General features: G+C 44.6%; 1 protein-coding gene across 1 annotated transcript; it reads left to right on the forward strand.

The window, feature by feature from the left end:
* Window positions 1-9,278: 9,278 nt before the first annotated feature.
* On the forward strand, window positions 9,279-12,445 carry irx2a (iroquois homeobox 2a; the record flags this gene model as incomplete). Its single annotated transcript, XM_079735146.1, has 3 exons — window positions 9,279-9,518; window positions 10,643-11,051; window positions 11,487-12,445. 3 exons carry the CDS (start codon window positions 9,279-9,281, stop codon window positions 12,443-12,445), a joined length of 1,608 nt encoding a protein of 535 aa, XP_079591272.1.
* Window positions 12,446-20,364: the final 7,919 nt, after the last annotated feature.

Raw genomic sequence — 20,364 nt, forward strand, 5'->3', positions numbered from 1 at the left:
ATTACAGATCAATGGCTGTTTGCTTTATTTCGTCATTTAGCACTGGTGAACCACAACGCCGCGAGGGCAAATGTTGAACAGAGAATTTACAGGTCCACTATCGAGCACTTTGAAACAATAAAGCTGGTAGTGAGCTATTAAACAAACTAGGGGATAAAGTGGCTGCCATGGACTGAGATTAACACGATAGATACAACCTCAAAGGGTGTAATTACTCTTTACTGACAGACATTTATCCACCTCCACCCCCCCAGAGCTGAACCGTGTTTACCTCAAATACGACTGCCACGCTTGACCCATTCGTAGGGCCAGGATTTACCTGATTGCATTGGAAATTTGCTGGGGGTGTTTATATATTTATTTCATGGCTGCCGAGAGACCTGGAATGAATTTATGTTACAATGTTGGTGTGTGTGTAGAACAGCTAGTGATCCCAGATCTGTAATCTGTAAACTTTTCATGTATCTACTACTGTGTGTAGGGTTATATATAGGTATTTGAAGTATAGCTGTTTGGGCTGTAGCTGTTATAATTACAACAAAACACAGAAAATGTTGGTATTCAATATATTTTAAATTGAACCCACACAATGTATCTCGGTTTTTTCTCTCGGTTTTCACCCTATACCGGAAATCAGTAAATGTCATCCATGTTCCGATCAAAGAACTAGTGTAAAAGTGCGTAAGAAGAATCTAATATTGAATCAAAAAAAGATGTAAACCAAATAATTTGAAATTCCCTTTGAGTGTAACACATGTATATGTTATACTCTTTTAACTCTTTAACGTCATTTAAAAACGATGTTGACGCAACAAGAACAATTGAAAGCACTGTGAGAGTGCTGCGCATGAACGTACAGCCGGAACGTCTCCATGGCTAAGAGTGCCTCTCTAAACCAGCTATGATGAGCAGCAGGGACAATAGAGGGGAGACCGGGAGCTGCTGCCAACTCCTGACTGTAGAAAAATGACAATCTCTATTGTGTGCTGCCAATGTATTAAAGCATGGAACAGTATTGTAGGTCTTGATTAGCCATGTGTGTGTGTGTGGGTATGTATGTGTGTGTGTGTGTGTGTGTGTGTGTGTGTGTGTGAGTGTGTGTACGTGTGCATGTGTGTGTGTGTGTGTGTGTGTGTGTGTGTGTGTGTGTGTGTGTGTGTGTGTGTGTGTGTGTGTGTGTGTGTTTCATGGTACTCTGTGTTTCATGGTACTCCTCGCAATGAAACATGTTTGTGCATGTATGCTAGTATTTGGTTTTCATTCCTCTGTTTTTGTATTTGTGTGTTTGTGTGTGTGTGTGTTTTATATTTGTGTGTATGTGTGTGTCTGCTTTTGCTTGCTGGCATGTCAGCTGACGTCCCCAGTAATCCAGCAGTGGGCCTGTTGTGGATTAGTAGCGAGCTCCAGGGAATGGGAATCCCATTCCCGTTACAGCCCTCCCTGGCAGGAAAAAAGCCATAGATGCCTTCTCACAATTGCCTTCACACCAGTTGGAGCCTGCAGGTGTGTGTGTGTGTGTGTGTGTGTGTGTGTGTGTGTGTGTGTGTGTGTGTGTGGGTGTGTGCGTGCGTGCGTGCGTGCGTGCGTGCGTGCGTGCGTGCGTGCGTGCGTGCGTGCGTGCGTGCGCGTGTGTGTGTGTGTAAGAATGGAGATTGATGTGACGGCTGGTGTTTATTTCCCTCTTTTTCTTCGATGAATTTGAGCAGTGATAACTGCACCCTCCCCTGACTCACTTGGAACAAGAATTGAGATACACACCTCAGTGGTCAGATTAGTGGAATTTAGGCACATTTTCTGGGGGGGAAATTTGTCACTGTCTGTGACTCGATGGAGCTCTCCATCTTCGTTGACCGGTGAATAAACTGATGGTTACAATACCAAGTGGAAAGTATATGGAATCTCATGGTTTGGCTGTGATGCCTTAACCATTTATATTACAAAGCAATAAGCCGATTTACCCAAACTCGCATTTTAACGTCAACCATGTAAACCACTTAAAGTATCTTTTTCGCAGTACACAAACGCTCTCCGTGCTTCGCGACTGTGAAGTGATGTTTTGTGGTCTTAAACACACACACAAACATACAGAAACACACACACACACACCGCTTTTTCTACTGCGCTTTCACACATGCACACACAAAGACACACATTTTCCAAATGTCTTCCCAAACCAACACGAAATGTCATCACGCAGGACTTCCTCGGGAGCTGCTCCAACACTGTCCGACACAAGGGCTGACCTCTTGACCCCCGACGGACACAACCTTACACTCCACCCCCGGACACAATCCTAACGCCGTCCTGCCTTCCATTCACAAAAGAAAGGACAGTAACAGCGGGGGGGGGGGGGGGGGAGTTGGTTGGGGTCATTGTTCATTTCTTTATTTATTTATTTGTCCGGGACCCGCAACTCGATAGCACAACAAAAGGAGCTGCGGTGGCAGGACATTATATGTCAGCGCTACCGCCGCCGCCGTTAGCCCGTCGCCGCAGCGCACAAAGCGGCCCTCATTCGCAGGGGCCTAGCACAGCAAGGTCAGCCCGGATTAGCCGGCAGTAACCCTATCAGCTCCGGCAACAAAGACTACAAAGCCCAGTGACACTGGCTGTCAGCGGACTCCTTCTGGGGCAACCCAATCTGCACACTTGTCCCATGCACACCAACCCCGTTCCCCTCAACCCCCCCTCAACGGTTGCAATGGGGTGGTTCGGGGTGGGTGGAGCAGGTAGGTTGTTCAGTAATGTTCAGAGGGAACATTTTCACAATTGGGCCCCTTGTGGTTTGTCTCTCTGCATGACCCCACCGATGCCACCGACGTCACCCCCCCAAACACAGCACCAGCTAGCTGCCCTTCACAGCGCCACCTATCTGCCCTACCTAGCACCACCTAGCTGCCCTACACAGCGCCACCTATCTGCCCTGCACAGCGCCACCTATCTGCTCTACACAGCACCACTTTCCTGCAGCCCGTTTAGTGCCGCCAATCCGGTGGTCCTTGATGGAGCTTTTTGTTGTTGTAAACCAATGACTTCGACCCTTATATTTTCTATTAATTGTTATGGGTTGTTACCTCTGGCACAGTCTCTGCATGTATACTTGGTCTCTGAGTGTGATATCCTGGTGCCTGTGTGTGAAACACAGGCCTCTGAGTGTGATGCCTGGGTCTATGCGTGTTATACCTGGATCTGTGTGTGTGTGATAGCCGGGTCCCTGATTGTGATACAGTGGAAACTGACATGCCTTCCCTAACTTTTGTGTTCAACCACACTTATACCTCAAACCTTCACCACTCACGCACACCACGTACACACACACACGCGCACACACACACACACACACACACACACACACACACACACACACACACACACACACACACACACACACACACACACACACACACACACACACACGCACACACACACACATACATGTAAAGGTACACACACACACACACACACAAACACACACACACACACACACACACACAGGCACACACACCTCTACAACATTATGAATGGACCAATTGGGTTCATGCTACACGAGCAGAGGATTAGACATGTAACTCGATTCCCATTTGGGATCGTGGAGTTGAAGAAAATAAAAAGGAAAATAAAAAGTATTTGCCCAGATGCATTGAACTATAGAAAGGTTCCTTGCTAGGGCAAGTCATTTGAGTGTGTAAAACAGCATTTTGTCAAAACGTGTGGTGTTTCAGTCGATTGAAGCATGGTATGGAATTATTATGTCGACTCCCAATGAAAAGACAAGGCATTTCCTTCCATTTGAACCAACACATACAACCCGACAAAACGTGTGGAAGTTAGACGCCGTGGGTTTGCCATTACTGCGGTCGTCGTGCGCCTGTGTTTTTCAAAAGACCCTTGAGCCTCAAGCCCATCTCAGTACCGCCTCACTCTCTCCCCCTGAAACTCTCCACTCGACACCCAGAACAAGTCAGAGGCATGTTTTACAAATCCAAACAGAAAAATCAAACGGACAGAAAGAGATGCCTTGTGAATTCGGTGTAAAAAAAACAGGAAAAAAACAGCAAGAGGGAGGAAGAGAGAGAGAGAGAGAGAGGGAACAAGGAACAAACAGAAAACTGGCAACACAGCTCACACATGGCAACATGGCAACCAATGTTCTCCACTTGGAGACATCAGAGGCAGCCTTCGCTTCTCTTGCCCTAAAGGTAGCCATTTTACAAAGTGATAGGGCTTAGGGTTTTTTAACTTGAGGCTATGGCGACTGATTTGAATCCTCCCCACCCTCCAACACCCGACCCCCCCTTCCACTGCCAAATGTGTGGACGGCTGCTGATTAGAAGAAAGTTGGCAGCAGTGGGCAGATGCCAGCCTGCTGAGAGAGAGGCAGGCCTGCCTGTTCACTGCCCATTTAAAAAAGAGGGATATTTCATTTATATTTATTTTTATTTATTTATATATAAATTACTATGATTGTATTATATATGACATTTGTGATAGTTATATGTTTTATACATTTATTTTGTTATATCCTGTAAAATATCAACCCTATGTAGCTGTAGCAGTTTGTACACCAACAGAGGTCCACCATTTTGGCATGTTGAAATACATTATTTTTATTTAGTATGTAAAATCTGAAAAAATATTGTGATAGTCTCTGATGTGCTCCAAGATCCTCATGTCTGCACTTCGGAGAAAATAGTTAACATTTCCAAAGTACACAAATTCTTGGGAGAAGTAAGCTTGGTAAGTAGCCTGCTTCTTTCTGCTGTGTGCCAGCGTCCTGGCTCAGACCTTCTTCACATGCCTCTGTATGTACACTGAACCATATTGATCTGAGAAGAGCTCAATACCACAATGTAACTAGGCCATTCCTCTGCTGCTACACCAGAGCCCTTTTAGTCAAGGCAGTGCTGCCAGCCTTAACTAAGCAGGGCATAGAGAGTAGGAGAAACCGACAATTGACAATTTCCGTGTACAATTGAGATAGGCACAAACACACACACAAAAAGCATGCATGGTAGTCACGCATAAGAAAAGCATGTATGTTCAAATATTGCACGTCCATTTGGGTGCTGCCTTCGCACAGAAACACAGACACACACACACACACACACACACACACACACACACACACACACACACACACACACACACACATAAACACACTCACAGCAGGCTCTAAAAGCTAAATGATTGGAAATCAATATTAATTTAGTAACAAAGAGGTGTGACATCAAAGTCATACTTCTTATCCATTTAGGCAACCCTGCCTCACGGAGATCTTCATAGACAGCCCCTAACACGTGTAGCTCTGCCCGTTCTGCATTATCCCATGGAAGACCCTGCCTCGACAGGAATCAATAGCTGCTTCCATCATTCACAGAAGACAACATCATTTACCAGGAAGTGGTCCTTTTGTAATACTATGTTTTGGCTTAGAAAAATGGGAGACCGTACGGTTTGTATGTGTTTTTTTATCTATCTGTTCGAAACACATGAAAATATAATTAATATTTTCCTATTTCTATGTTGCCTAAAGTGTTCCATATAAATGAGATAAGATGAGAACGTAGTGTATCGTCCCTAAAAAGTGCACCCACCCAATACTGGGTGTGGATCGGTGTGTGTGTTCAATTGAAGAACTCACAGTAACGTTGCGTGTGCAAACCCCCCCCCTTTAAGAAATACATCATACCTTATGCATCCCGATGAATAAACGACGTGCAGTTTGAATTTCACAACCTACTTCATTTAGCCGTGTCCTGAATGCGGTCCATGAGCTCCAGTGTCTTCCAAATATGAAAACTTATGAGGGCCTCGTAAAAAAGCTGCAGTTCCCCTTATAAAAGGAGAGCTGCTGGGTGTCTGAAGACCAGCCTGCCAAGATGTTGAGTTGTTTAGCAAAGAGCTCGATGCAATCACCTAAGATGGAGATGCCACGCTTACCTTGACGTATGTTCCTGGGATCGACGTCCAGAAAATATGGCCCTGATTCCTCCTTTCCATTTGTTACTTTAGAATCGTTTGAAGATGGAAAACCACAAAACAACAGGAACAACCAAAGTAGCGCTGTTATAGTACTCTGTTCAACATGGATGTTTAATCTGTAAATTGTTACAGATGTATACAAATGTACAAATTCACACACATTCTTAAAACGAAAGGTGGAAATAGAATTTCATTGTGATGTGAATGTGGTCGTCACACACAAACACACACAGCCACAAGATTTAGGTCTCAGCCATACTGATACTACATCATATTGTCTATATCCCTGGACATATTGTCTATATCCCTGATATATCTATTAGTGTCCCTGTCTAAAAGCTGGCGGTCGTGCGTTTCCTGTGTGTACAGCTCTTCACCTGCCCTGGAGGTCGTCCGTCTGTCTGTCTGTGTGTCTACCTATATGTCTCTCTGTCTGTTTGCGTGTCAGTTTGTCTTTTGACTATCATCTTCTATATCTCCATCAGCCAGCGCCCAGAATAGCTTCAGAGCTCCAGTCGGCCTGAAACTGAGATGGGAATGTGCTGCACTGCAGCTCAACACACATGCACGCGCACTAATACACACACATACACACACATACACACACAAATTGGCGCATACACACACTTACACACACATTGGCACAAACATTGGCACACACGCACGTTGGCAGGCACACACACACATTAACACACACACACACACACACACACACTTGCGCAGATATGGGCATGTAAAATTACACACAAAGACACACACACACACACACACACACATCATCTCATTGAGGCAAAGAAAGACAGACAGTTGCTCAAGTTTCCCTTCACTAAAGTTCATTTTAAAGCATGTAGATGCATAATTTTGCATAAAATCACTTTGCATACATGCAGCACATACACTTTTACTACTATGTTTAAATTCTTGGAGAGCTACTGTACATACAGAAATACACTCAGAGTATTTCACCTACTTGCGCGTATGTGAGCATAAGGTGGCCATACAGCAAAATAGGTGAGGTGTCTGTGTAGAGGAGACAGTGCCCCCTGGCGTCGAGCGGACAGAACTCTGTGGCGTCACACCTAAGACTTAGTTTAAATAGGATTTATTTACTCTTCTGGGATGGTTTAATCTACCTCTGCCTGACGCAAATCACTTATGCATTGCTTAAAATGCAATCCATTGTCTATTGTAATTGTAGAAAATAAACACCTGAAGTATGTACGGACAATGAAGTAACCTCGACTCTCTTATTTAACATAAAGTGAACACTTGCTAGAGGTATGATTTCTTGAACCACTTGGCCATAACAAAAATAAAATATTCATTAAGTTCTCCATTAAATTGCTATTCATACCTCAAAGTAATTGTAATTTACTTCATAAAATGTGTATATATTTGTGTATTGTTACAAGTAATATTGTAATTGTGAATTCTTCTTCTTGTTGTTTTACTTATTCTAAATTCATAATTATTATTATTATTATTATTATTATTATTATTATTATTATTATTATTATTATTACTATTATTATTATTTGCCATATGCCTTGTATTAATATCCATATAATATAGATAACAACAGCAAGGACAACAAATTGAGAATTGCACTTAAGAAATTAACACATAAACTAACAGTTATTTGCCTCCTCATTGTGCTTTCCATTGTCCCATTTACTTTAAGTAAATGTTCTATTAATTTCTTAAAATGGTTTCAACCAATCCTTTACAACAGAACATGTAATCCCTGCCAGATTCCTTTAGGTGACGTTCTGTTTTGACCTATATATAACTTGAGTGTAAGATATAGAGATTATTGAAACATAATGGTTTGTTAAAATAATATATGATTTAGAAATATTTTTTTATCCTGCAGAGCTACGCAAAACAATATCTACCTTATTTATGGAGTCAACATGGGCATTTGAATAACCTAAATCTGTAATACATATAATATTATGTATATCATGTATGTGTAAGAAATAAATGACTAGCATTGTTACCAAGGCAAAACCATTTAATTCTGGTTTCCAGAAACACATGCATGCACACATGCATTCATTCAAACCTGGATGTCAATATCGGTTCGTGAAGAGGCCTATACCCTCTCAGATGTGGCACTTCAGCCCGGTGTGAAACAGCTGGTTTCAGGTGTCTGTTTCACTTTGTCGAATCCTCCGCCTACCCACAGAGGTCATTATGACAATATTAATAATAAAGATCAAGGGGGTGTACCCTATGTTTCCAGCGAGCTAAACGGTTCTAAGTCAGGGAGTCGCCTACGCCTCCCGGAGGCCGTCATGCACATTGCGTAAAAAGGCGCAAACGACGGCTCCCGGATGCTCGTGGACATCATGGACACGCCAGCCTCTTTCTCCAATGTGTGCGTCAGGGCAAAACTAGTTCATAGGCTCGCGCTTTCGAGTAGTCCATTTGATGACATCATCACAGCCAAAGCGGCACCATGGAGAGTCCTAATCATATAGATCATTCATTTATTTATTTATTTATTTATTTATTTTTAACAGTTGGAACAAACATTGGGAATATATTAATTACCAGCCCGCACACGTCACGATGAAGCCTTGGTGGGGAGGAGAGTGGTTTGAGTGTAAACCGAGAAAACAGTAAGCAAAGGAGCGCGCTTCTACCGCTTAAAGAAGAATAGACGCTACGTGCCTTTACTTGTGATTCTCTCTCTCTCTCTCTCTCTCTCTCTCTCTCTCTCTCTCTCTTTCTCAACCCTCTCTCAACCCCCCTTCTCTCTCTGCGCTCTCTCTCTCTCTCTCTCGCTCTCGACTCGCCCTCCCTGTCTTGGGAGAGTGTTGGTTTTGTTCCGTGGGGCTCCGTTTCACATGGCGGAGGGGGGCGGAGATGGAATATTCAGATGAGCCGGAGTGACAGCTCCTGTTTCCCCCAATGCACTCCTGTTTCTGAAACTCCACCACCGGCTCCTTCCTCCTCCCGACTACTCCTCACTTCATAGTTGCGCACAGTAAAAAACCTCGGACGCTAGGGGATCAAGACGCCTCTATGTGGGCACTTCAACTGACCTTTCGGGGGCCGTTTTCGCTTGGTAAAAAAGGCTGAGGCGGAGGGATGCTTTATTTTTTATTTTTTTATTTCTTAACATTCTCTGCTGATTGTTGAAGCTGTTTTTTTTATTTTTTTGTGTGGTTTGGTTGTGCTTTTTTTTTGTTGCGCTCGACGTCGACGCTTCGCGTTGTTTTTATTCCCCGCAGTTTTTTTTTAAGGGAACGAGGCGCAACAGCACGCCTCGTGTGCTGCCCTCACCACCCATGTCCTATCCTCAGGGTTATCTCTACCAGCCCCCGGGCTCTCTGGCGCTTTACTCGTGTCCGGCGTATGGAGCCTCGGCTCTGGCCGCCCCGAGGAGTGAGGAGCTGGCCCGCTCCTCCTCCGGGTCTGCCTTCAGCCCTTACCCGGGCTCGGCTGCCTTCTCCGCCTCGGCTGGAGCGGGCTTCTCCAGCGCGCTGCAGTACACCACGGACCCGACCACCGGATTCCCTTCATACATGGTGAGGATTCGCGTACTAGCAGCCGTTGTTGTGATGTTGTGTTGTTGTGTTGTTTTGTAGTGTGTGTGTGTGTGTGTGTGTGTGTGTGTGTGTGTGTGTGTATGTCATTGTTGTAGTTTTAAATCCTGGTGCAACTCATGGGGTTCCCTCCTCGGCTTGGAGCCACAGCGGGCGCAGAGGCTGGGCTGGGGGGAAAGGAGTGAGTGTGCACGCGTAGGTGTGGAATTGAGGGGCATAAGAGTGTGTAACAGCGAGGAAAGTATAGGGTGCGTTCAGAAGTTTTATTCAGGCCTAAAGTTAAACCATGGCGACATTCACACGTCTGATTGCACGTATCATTAACCTAATAGGTGATTTAATTATTAATTTGTACAAGGTGAATAATTGTTTGTATTGCTGTTTTAAAAAATATAATGAATGATATGAGCAGATGTGTACATGGAGTAGACTATTTGATTTAGGCCTGTGTAGAATTTACAATGAGTCGCCGTCAGCGAATTAATGTGGCGGATACAATCAATAATTAAGCTGCATTTTTGTTAATCTTATATTGATATGTTTAATTTATTATTCATGAAATGCAGTAATAATATAACTCCGAGGCATTTTTAAATACGAACACACTCATGTCGCTTGTGTTTTGCAGAACATTTAGTGATTTGGGGAAATGTGTCATGGAACAGGGGAAGTAAAAAAAAAAGGAATTAAATCAAAATGAACGGTCAAGGAAAAATACTCTTACATTTATTTTGAATTGATTAACTAACATATTTCTATATTTTCTTTGGTGTGTGTGTGTGTGTGTGTGTGTGTGTGTGTGTGTGTGTGCGCGCTTCCGCGCCTGTGTTTCTGTATGTGTGTGTGTGTGTGTGTGTGTGTGTGTGTGTATGTGTGTGTGTGTGTGTGCGCGCGCGTGTGTTTGCAAATAGCTCCAGTATGTGACGTAAATCAATGTAGGCCAAATACCGATCTAAGGCATTTGATTTACTATTTTACTTTTGCTCTGCTATTACTAAACTCCTTTTTTTTGAGAAACAAAATAAAACGTCTTCATAATAATCCTAAATCTCTAGAGAACCCATCTACTCTATTAACTCCCCCCTCCCCACCGTTCCTTTTCCCAGAGTTCCCCCTACGACACACACACCACCAGCATGGCCGGGGCGCTGGGCTACCACCCGTACGGCAGTCCCGGGTACCCGTACCAGCTCAACGACCCGGCCTACCGCAAGAACGCCACTCGGGACGCCACGGCCACCCTGAAGGCCTGGCTGCAGGAGCACCGCAAGAACCCCTACCCCACCAAGGGCGAGAAGATCATGCTGGCCATCATCACCAAGATGACCCTGACGCAGGTGTCCACCTGGTTCGCCAACGCCCGCCGGAGACTCAAGAAGGAGAACAAGATGACGTGGGCCCCCAGGAACAAGAGCGAGGATGAGGATGAGGAAGACGGTGAGGGGGACGGAAGGAAGGAGGGCGACCGCTCCGACAAAACCATGGACATCAGCGAAGCGTCGGCGGAGGATGAAGGTGCGTAAAAAGTCATGAGGCCACCAGCGATCCAGTCAGACGGCTCGAGTTGGTTGAAGGGAGGGGGGGGGGGGGGGGGTATCATTTATTTATATATATATTTGTAGTTTTTCAGACTAATATCCTACACCGTGGTGGCTTGTATTAATTATGCTTCATGGCTCCATGACTAAACACGTGTTCGGAGACGTCACATACATATGCGTATTGTGTATGGCGTCCACCGTGAAACAAGCTTGACAATCCTATTATCAGTGAGTTAGAATGAAGCTCCAACACTATGGCTATGACTTGAAACTTTTATATCTTTCGTTTCCATTCGCTATTTCTTTCCTCCGTGTGCCAAACCAATATTTGCAATATTTTTCATCATTATTTACATTATTTGTCACACTTTTAAAAAAAAAATCTGCTTCTCTCCCGTCATTATTTCAGGCATCAGCTTACACGTGGACACGCTGACAGACCACTCGTGCTCAGCGGAATCCGACGGGGACAAGGTCAGCTGCCGCGTCAGAGACTTGACCTCCGACCTTTCCCGGGACAAATGTGACGATGACGATGACGACGAGGACGATGAAGACGACGATGAAGCAGAGCGGCGCGGGGGGCGCATGCGACGCCAGCAGCTTTCCCCTAAACCGCTCACCTCGCCGCCATTAACAGGAGTAGAGGCGCCGATACTCAGTCCACACCACCACCACCACCACCTCCACCACCCCCATCACAACCACCTCCTCCACCTGCACAGTCAGCGCGAGGAGTTGACCCGGAACCTGGTCAATAACAACAACAGCAGCGGCAGCAAACAGTCGTGTCTCGACAATAGAATCACAGCCTCTTCGGTTGCGGGTGCGACTCCAAACCCCGCAGTCAAACCCAAACTGTGGTCGCTGGCGGAGATCGCCACCTCGGATCAAAAGCAACAGCAGCCACCCGGGCGACCGAGCAGCCCCTCCGGGGTGCACGGTCTCCTCAACCCCCCCACCACCTCCCCACCGGCTAACGCAGTCTACCCCTCACCCTCCATCCTGGGAAGACATATTTATTACACCTCACCCTTTTACAGCAATTACACAAACTACGGCAACTTTAGCCCACTGCAGGGCCAAGGGATTTTGCGGTACAATTCCCCGGGAATGAGCGTGGCGGCCGTCGCTGCAGCCGCCGCTGCAGCCGCCGCCTCCGCCGCCAGCGAGAGCCTCCACGCATCGCACCACCAGCAGGCTGCGCACGCAGCGCACACGGCGCACGCGGTGGCCGCGCTGGAGGCAAGCGGCGGCGCACACAAACACAGCCCAGAACCGGCCCTTGTTAAAAGTAACCCCAACCACATGGTCGCTGAGCAGCAGCATTTCAGAGCCGCACATATAGAGTCAAAGAAAGGTACGTAGCCGCGATGGTATACGGTGATACGACAGGCAGAGGCGACAGCACAGCAGCATGCACTGGCTTTAATTCGTCTTGGTGCATTGGTGCGTTGTTGGTGTTTTTTTGTTTTTTTCTGGGATAATCACTTTAATTTATACATATTGTTTTTAATTGAAGGTTATCTATGCTTAACCTCGTTGAGTCATTAGGCAAAATACAGCCTGTGTTCGGAGGAAGACGAGCCTTTGTTTGAATTTGCAGCTGTACTTTGCTCGAATTACAAATGCATATTTACAGTAATAATAGTAATCTGTAAAGCAAAATGCCGAATGCAACAATTAGCTGATGAAAGGGGAAGTGTTTGAACCCTCTAAACAAGCCCCAACCGCACGCACATGCTGTCAACTCTCTCTCTCACACACACACATTATCTCTCTCTCTCTCTCTCTCTCTCTCTCTCTCTCTATCTCTCTCTCCCTACCTCTCTCTCACACACACACACACACATTCTCTCTCTTTCTCTCCCCCCCCCCCCCCCCCCCTTTCTCCCACACACGAATTGCACACAACGTCAGGCTGGGTGCAATAAGCACAGACATGTTGCCATAGTTTGGACAGGAAATCTATTTTTAACGCCCACATTTGTATGTGCGCGCGTGCGTGTATTCGCGTGTGTTTGTGTGTGAGTGAGTGTGCGTGCGTGTGAGTGTGCGCGCACACGCGCAAGGCCTCAAACCTTGGGACAATTAGATAATTGCAGAAAGTTATGCAAAATCAGACGGATCAGTTAATGTATTTGCATTTGTTGGATATCTGGCTTATTGGATATGCATTTGTTTGAACCTATTCCACATGGTATTGTATTTTCTATGGAATTTAATTTTTTATCGGCAATATATAATTGGATTTATTTGCAAATTCGATGGCATAGGTCTGTTTGGGGTAAGCAGATGACAAAACATGTCATCGTATTTGTTGAGTGGCATGGTGGCGATCTGCTACTTAGATTATATTCCCTAGTCTACAGGTAGGTGTCACAATTTCTCTGGCGAACCTTATCCCTATGTGTCCCACATCCTAAACACATTTTTACTTTACAGTGCCACCAAATAGTAGTGTGGGGAAAAAAAAAATGCTGCTACTGCGTATTCAGTCCTCAAGGGACTAAACTATCGGACAACAAATAGCATTACACAAGATAGGCTCTTGTTATAACATTTTGAATGTTTGTTTTAATGAACAGTTTGCTGGAGATATACCATTGCTCATGTATGTGATATATTGGCAACATGTTTTTCTCAGGTTCTATGATTTGCTTCTTTGCCATGGTATATTATTTGAGCTTTTATGAGCTTTTTTTGGCCTTTATGTAAAGTGGTATTTGCAGAGAGGGTGTGTATGTGGACAATGGCAGTGAACTGATATTAAGGACTCCGAAGTGGAATAGTCTACATTTGATATTTATTTTTTTAAATAATGGCGAAATGATGCCTATCATTTATGCAAGTTGTATTGCAAAATGGGAAAACAAACATTGCTTGTTTGTTTGTTTGTTTTGTAAATACGTTGTGGATGGAATTTTATTTGAAATGCATTTGGAAAAATCGACTCAATCTTGATAACAGGAGAACTTTTACTAATTTATATCTCTGATTGTAAATAAAACAAAACGCGCTAGTAAGTGTACTGGCGAGTAATTGGTTTCCATTATTCAAAAGTGAAAATATTAAACTGTTTTCCAAGTATGAATACAAATCCTAATGACTCTTTCCTCAGCTCAACACCAAGTGCGTTGCGTCGACAGTCTATTAGTTGTTTTTTGTTTGTATTATCTTGTGATGATTTCATCCAAAAGCAGACCGAATATGTGATGCGTAGGCCTAACCCATGCGTAAATATAGCTTAGCCCAAACATGCACCAATAGTCTACGTTTCTCTAGTGTTCTTTACACATTCACCAACTGCAGCCTTCACACCCTACAGACATTCGCTACATATATCCTCCTTATTCTGATCGAAACAATGACTCGCATACAAATAGGATGAATGCACGACCTTGACTGAGGATAAACGACATGGTTAGTTACATTATATCACTTATCCCTTTTGCTGTGTTTAACGTGTATTTCCCTCAATGTGATTAATATAGCAGCGAGACGCATCGGGCATTAGAGGTTCCCAGCGGGGCGGTCCCCACGGAGCTCCTCCGCCGGCTCTAGAGCGGCTCAGGCCGGCCTGCTTCATTACGGCTGCGCTGCGCTGCAGAGCGATCCATAAAAGTCTATCTAAGCATCTGCCAGCTCCAATGGCCTGTGTGATGGGCCTTTAATCGGACAGCCTTGCGTCTGCTTTTCATCTGCTTTGGTTATTATGGGGGCTTCTGAGCACAGATAATTAAGCAATTTGTAGTAAAAGACTGTGCCAGTTCAGATGATAGCGCACCGACAACCGAAACCACCACGACAACGAAAACAGAACTAATACTATAATAGCTTTATTATAACTATAAACAATAATAATACTTATAATTGTAATAATGATTATGAATACATTTTTTCTTTGTCGTTTTATATAGGCCTATATCGTTGATACTTATTGTTAAATATACTATAAAGGGTACTAGATTATAGGCTATAATTTACATTGTTGTGTAATGGCCGATAATTAACGTGGGTATGTGTGTGTGTGTGTGTGTGTGTGTGTGTGTGTGTGTGTGTGTGTGTGTGTGTGTGCGTGTGGGGGGGGGGGGGGGTGTTTGAATCTCTCTCTCTTCCTCCACCTCTCTCTCTCTCTCTCTCTCTCTCTCTCTCTCTTTCACACACTCTCTCTCTCCTCCCCCCCCCGAATTGAATGCAAGGTGAATGTTATTTAAATCTCGCGGGGTGCCCTTTCGCGTTAGGTCTACCTCTAAACCCTCGTTCACCGACCTAATATTCGCCCACCGCCACCTATATGGCCGTATATGACGATAGAGCCCCTGGCTAGCTTTTCTTTCTGCTCAATCCAACCGCTTTCATTAGCACTTGATTTATTGAAATTCTTGCTTTATTCTCAGGTGGGCTCCCCTAAGGACTGGTCTCCGTAGTCAAAGAGCACCAGAGGCTCTATCCAAAGCACACACACTCTCTCTCTCTCTCTCTCTCTCTCTCGCTCTCTCTCTCTCTCTCTCTCTCTCTCTCTCACACACACACACACACACACACACATACACATACTCTCTCTCCTCCCGCTCGCTCTCCCCTTGCTCTCTATCGGGCAGGCTAAACTCTACCGCCTGCCAGTCCCTCCAAATGTCAACATTTGTTCTCAATAAAAAGGAGTGATTGTTTCTGTAAAATACCGCGCGGCGGCAACGAATGCCTTTGAAACACATGAAAAGAAACTCCCGCCCTCCACCTCCCATCTGAGTTTGATGGAGAGCAAAAACGGCATTTATGCGTGTGACAAATCTCTCGCCGTGAAGCCTGTTAAAATTGTGTGCTAGGTATGAGAGAACGACTGTGAATTTATGTCACAATTAGTCCCAATTGTGAAAAGGCACTTAATGTTTGAAGAAGCCGCCCTCTCGCGAGAACCGCGGCGTGGTCGCCCTTGGTGGTGCGGGAACACCGATCCATCAGGGCCGGGAAACAACAACCCTACATAGGGTATATACTATACTAGGCTCACTCCATTGATGTGCTATGAAAGCGATTAAACACTTTTAATCGCTTCTTTTTTTTATCTCTTAAGAATCAGACCAGCCCTAATAATAACAATAATAAGCCTATCGTATAGTCTACTTATCTATACTTATCTATTAAATCTATCATATATAACATTTCCGGGAATATGCTGCATAGGCCTACTGTGTGAAATGGGCTGCAGCAAGTTAAACAGGGACCGGCTGCATATACGGAGGCGATGGGTTTGATGTCTCTTTAAAACAAGTGGGCTCGATCCTCTTATCAGGTGATCAAATGCGCGTCTCGTTAATGCAGATCATTCATGAGCTCTTTGTAATCCTTCATCGTCATCTCGTCGTCTCTCTCTCTCTCTCTCTCTCTCTCTCTCTCTCTCTCTCTCTCTCTCTCTCTCTCTGTCCCCACACTCCCCCGGGCCGTTAATCTCTAACGTGCACCTGTGCGTCGCTCGAAACGTTCACCGTTCACGTCGGTTGAAATTGAGAGACTCGCCTGATGAACACGCCTACATAGCGTCCATTAAATTATATTGCAGCAAACACGTTTCATTTAGTTATTCACGTCAGATAATATAATGTTCATGGCAAGTAGTGTTAGATGTATGCGTGTACACGCATACTGACACACACACGCTCACAGACAGACAGACACACACACACGCACGCACACACACGCACACACACACACACATACACCTAATCATACACCCAATTTCCATTGAAAATGACAAAATGGTTTATGATCATTCTCATTGTTTATTGTGCACCACTATCAGCTGGATTCCTACCGCATTGTAAACAATAAATGTCTCCTGTAGAATTCTAACTCATAAAAATAGTGAATACACAAATGAAATGCAGCCCAACATTTCCCAGCCAATGTGCAGCGTGGTTTAACTCCCTTTCCCCCCTAATTCATCTCACAACAACGGCACATGATTAGCTTTCACAAGTCCCCCCATTAGGACCCCGCCATAAATACTGGCCCCGTTAAGAGAGAACCGTAAATAGGGGTACAACTAATAAGGGGGTAAACGACAAAAGGAGGCTAAGCACAGCTGTGTTCAATGAGAGACATCAAAGAGGACGGGGGACTTTAAAAAGAGAGCGTGAGGTGCTGTCCGCTCGTAAAGGTCTCAGCTGAGATGTTCACTGCATTGAATGATCAAGGGGTCAGACACACACACACACACACGCACACACACACACGCACACACACAAACGCACACACATAAGCACACACTCACCAAGAATAACACCCACACAAACCCATACTCTCTCACACACACACACACACACACACAAACGCACACACATAAGCACACGCTCACCAAGAATAACACCCACACAAACCCATACTCTCTCACACACACACACACAAACACAAACACATGCACACACGTATGCACACACACACACACACACACACACACACAGACACACACACAGCCATGCACACACAAACACACAGGCACACATGCACACACACGCCTTTATGCACATTGATACAAAGGCATGCATGTGCATACACACTTGAACACCATGTGTGCAAGTTCTCACACTGGGTAGAGCAATATCTTTAAAATAATGCACATCTGTAGACATACCTGTGTAACACACACATAAATGATAACATGCACATATGAAATCAATTTTATGCACACACATTCACACTAAAACCAACACACACATAATGGCCAAAAAGGAATGCAGATTGCTAACATGCATGCGTGTGTGAAGAAACACGCACGTCCATACACACGCAGGACCACATGCGTACAGTGTAACACGTATACATACATTGACAGACACGCGCACGCACACACACACACACATACACACACACACACACACACACAGTACAAACCGTGCGTTGGGCAGACTGTGAGACGCTGTAAGTGTGCACCAGCCACAGCCTCAGTGAGGTCATTAGGAACCTCAACTTCCACCCTTTAATGGACAGTTGTGTTCAGTGCCTGTGGTGAGTAAACACTGCACTGCACCTTTAGGGCTGCGCTAATCACCTACTGCGTCTGCACACTACCTTGTGGACATACACACACAAACACAAAAACATACACCAATCGGTGGTCAAAGGGTGAGCACAGTGTGTGAATTAAGAAGTGGGCGAACTGAGATAACTGGTGTGTGTGTGTGTGTGTGTTTGTGTGTGTGTGTGTCTGTGAGTGTAAGTGTGTGTGTGGGAGTGTGTCAATGTGAATGGGTGACAATAGAATAAAATAAACATTCACAACAAAACCCGAAATCTTTGAAGTAACACAAATAAAGGAGGCAATATTATGCATATGAAAACGAATAGGCCATTCATACTGCATGAATGAACAGTTTCCAGGCATCAGGGACAAAGAAAGTAACAAGTGGTTGAAGACCAAAAGGGTTAGACACAGGGACACAGTCCTCTCGCTGTCGATGGTGAGGATCATAATTGCGTTCAAGATGTCTGCCTCTCACCTCATGTAACTAGCAGGAGCGACGGCTCACTGCTGTGATTCCTATTAGATGCCATCCGTCAGTCAACACTGTTAATTAAGCGATGAGCTCGCTTAAAACACACACTTAAAATGTCACCTCTCCTCACACAGTCTCCCACGCTCTCATAGGATCTACAGACTTTTAAATGACACGCCTTATTCTCCTCCTCCTTCCTCCGCCTACTCCACATCCTCCCCTTCCTCTTCCGCCACCTTTTCATTCAATGAATGGGTAAGCTACATTAAATACCTTACTGACATCCGGGCAGTCTTTAATGAGTGTAATTCCGTAAGACATATCTGGAGACAATAAAAAGGCTGTCACTCTGCGAGAGCTACTCACTGCCAAAAATGCTGTCGGTTGGCAGACAGCGCAGATGTACGTTTCACCACTTGAGATAGTTCTCCTTTGGCCTACCAATTAAAGTCACCGGCAGCAACAGAGAAATTATTAAACGGTTTAATAATTGCCGCCTAATCAAGATGTCAAGTCGCGTCAAATAAGACAATTCTAAAATGCAAATAGCAGGCAACCTCGACGCTTCTATTTAAACAGTAGCAATTGCACTCTGATCCCTTGCGACAAGGACACACTTCAAAACAAACACTTTATTTGCATGAAACATTTCCAGTGGACACATTTTGATCTGCCTGATCTGATCTGTGTAGAGCGCTGACGTTTACTGGATATTTCCTAAGGAGGGTGACTCAAAAAGCAACGATACAATTCATCAAGCTTTGTAGTGAAATGAAAGCTTGATAAGTCAGACTGGAAAAACCTATCCCTACAGTCATTATTGAGTTTATAATGTCTTAGATGTGCCAGGGGAACAAAATCCAACACTAAAAGCTGCTTTATTGACCTATGCACAGGCAAACACAAGTCATATTTAACTTCCAATTAGTAAATGTTAGACTTCTGGTACACTGAGTGTCATTCAGATGCATTCAAACAATAACCCTCGTGGTTATATTTGAAAATGAATATGAGAAACTATGGATATGGATGTAATGGGTTTGTTGTACTCAATATGGAGCATTCAAAATTTGAAGTATCTGCAAACAAAAAATATAAATGATGGATAAAGGTCAAGTTTATTGGAAGTAGGTGCAGTTTATCATAGCACCCATTCAACCCAAGGGTGCTTTACTTCACAGTGAAAAGGCAGGAATCCCTTTTTGAAACATTCAAAGGACAATCATGAAAGACACTCATCTCAACGCCAAATAATTATCAAACAGATATCGCCCTTTTGGGACATTCCCTATATTCGACCCACAATTGGCAAAATAAAAAACACGGAACTACTTTTCTCAGCGTATCTACACATACACTAGAGCCGGCGCCCCGGTCTTGAGCCGCCGGTGTAGGAGCAGCAGCAGTGCCAAGAGTTCCCTTTCCTCAACTGCCGTCCAGGTGAGTCCAGAACAGCTTCTATTGTAAACGTGTGTAGTTCATATTTAAGACATGTAACGTGCGTATATCATTATCAAACAATGGTTACTGCGTCTGAAACAATGCTTTGTTGCTAGCAAGCTAACGCTGCACGGCGCTAGCTGGCAGCGCCGTGCAGCTTCCAGAGTGCCAAATCAAGAGGCCGCACTCAACCGACTTCCCGCTCGAAGGAACCGTGTCTTTGGAAGGAGGGTACGTACGTTGTTTAACACTTGTTTGTGTGCCTCATGTGTTGCTGTATTCCTTTTCAGGAGCAGTGAAGCGATGGTTCATTTGAAGCCCAAGCCAAGCCGGTTGTTGTTGTCTCAAATG

Source organism: Pollachius pollachius (genome assembly GCF_949987615.1).
Source record: "Pollachius pollachius genome assembly, chromosome: 1".
Taxonomy (NCBI): Eukaryota; Metazoa; Chordata; class Actinopteri; order Gadiformes; family Gadidae; genus Pollachius; species Pollachius pollachius.